Source organism: Nestor notabilis, unplaced genomic scaffold (assembly GCF_000696875.1).
Source record: "Nestor notabilis isolate BGI_N333 unplaced genomic scaffold, ASM69687v1 scaffold10407, whole genome shotgun sequence".
Lineage (NCBI taxonomy): Eukaryota > Metazoa > Chordata > Aves > Psittaciformes > Psittacidae > Nestor > Nestor notabilis.
In genome coordinates this window covers 2,699-3,001 of record NW_009937807.1, presented here as the reverse complement: position 1 = coordinate 3,001, position 303 = coordinate 2,699, and the positions used below count along the sequence as shown (strand labels likewise).

At 61.7% G+C, this 303-nt stretch overlaps 1 protein-coding gene across 1 annotated transcript in view; it reads left to right on the top strand.

Moving 5' to 3' along the window:
• Positions 1-229, top strand: part of RPUSD3 (RNA pseudouridylate synthase domain containing 3) — a gene marked incomplete at its 5' end in the record, with an annotated part of 1,544 nt that extends 1,315 nt beyond the window's left edge. The window contains 1 exon segment of the mRNA XM_010019022.1: positions 191-229. Within this exon segment, the coding sequence (XP_010017324.1) occupies positions 191-229 (39 nt within the window).
• Between the last annotated feature and the right edge of the window lie 74 nt (positions 230-303).

Sequence of the window (303 nt, the reverse complement as noted above, 5' to 3'; positions counted from 1 at the left end):
ACTGGTGTTGCTGCAGGGCCCGCTCAGTGCCCCACTACCCCCCCCTTTCTGCACATCCTGCAGCGTCTGGGGCTGCCCAGACACACAGAGCTGTAGCACCCACAGGGGGACCCACAAGCCACTGCCTTGTGCCTCCCCATTAAATCCCCACCTCTCTCTGCGGTGTCTCAGCACCCATTTCTTCTCTTAGAGACACATCACCCCCGTCCCCATAGCCTTGCACCAGTGACACCAGTGCCTGACCTGGTTCACAGTGCCCGGGCGCAGCGGTGTCACCACCACCATGGTTCTGTCTGGCAGCCA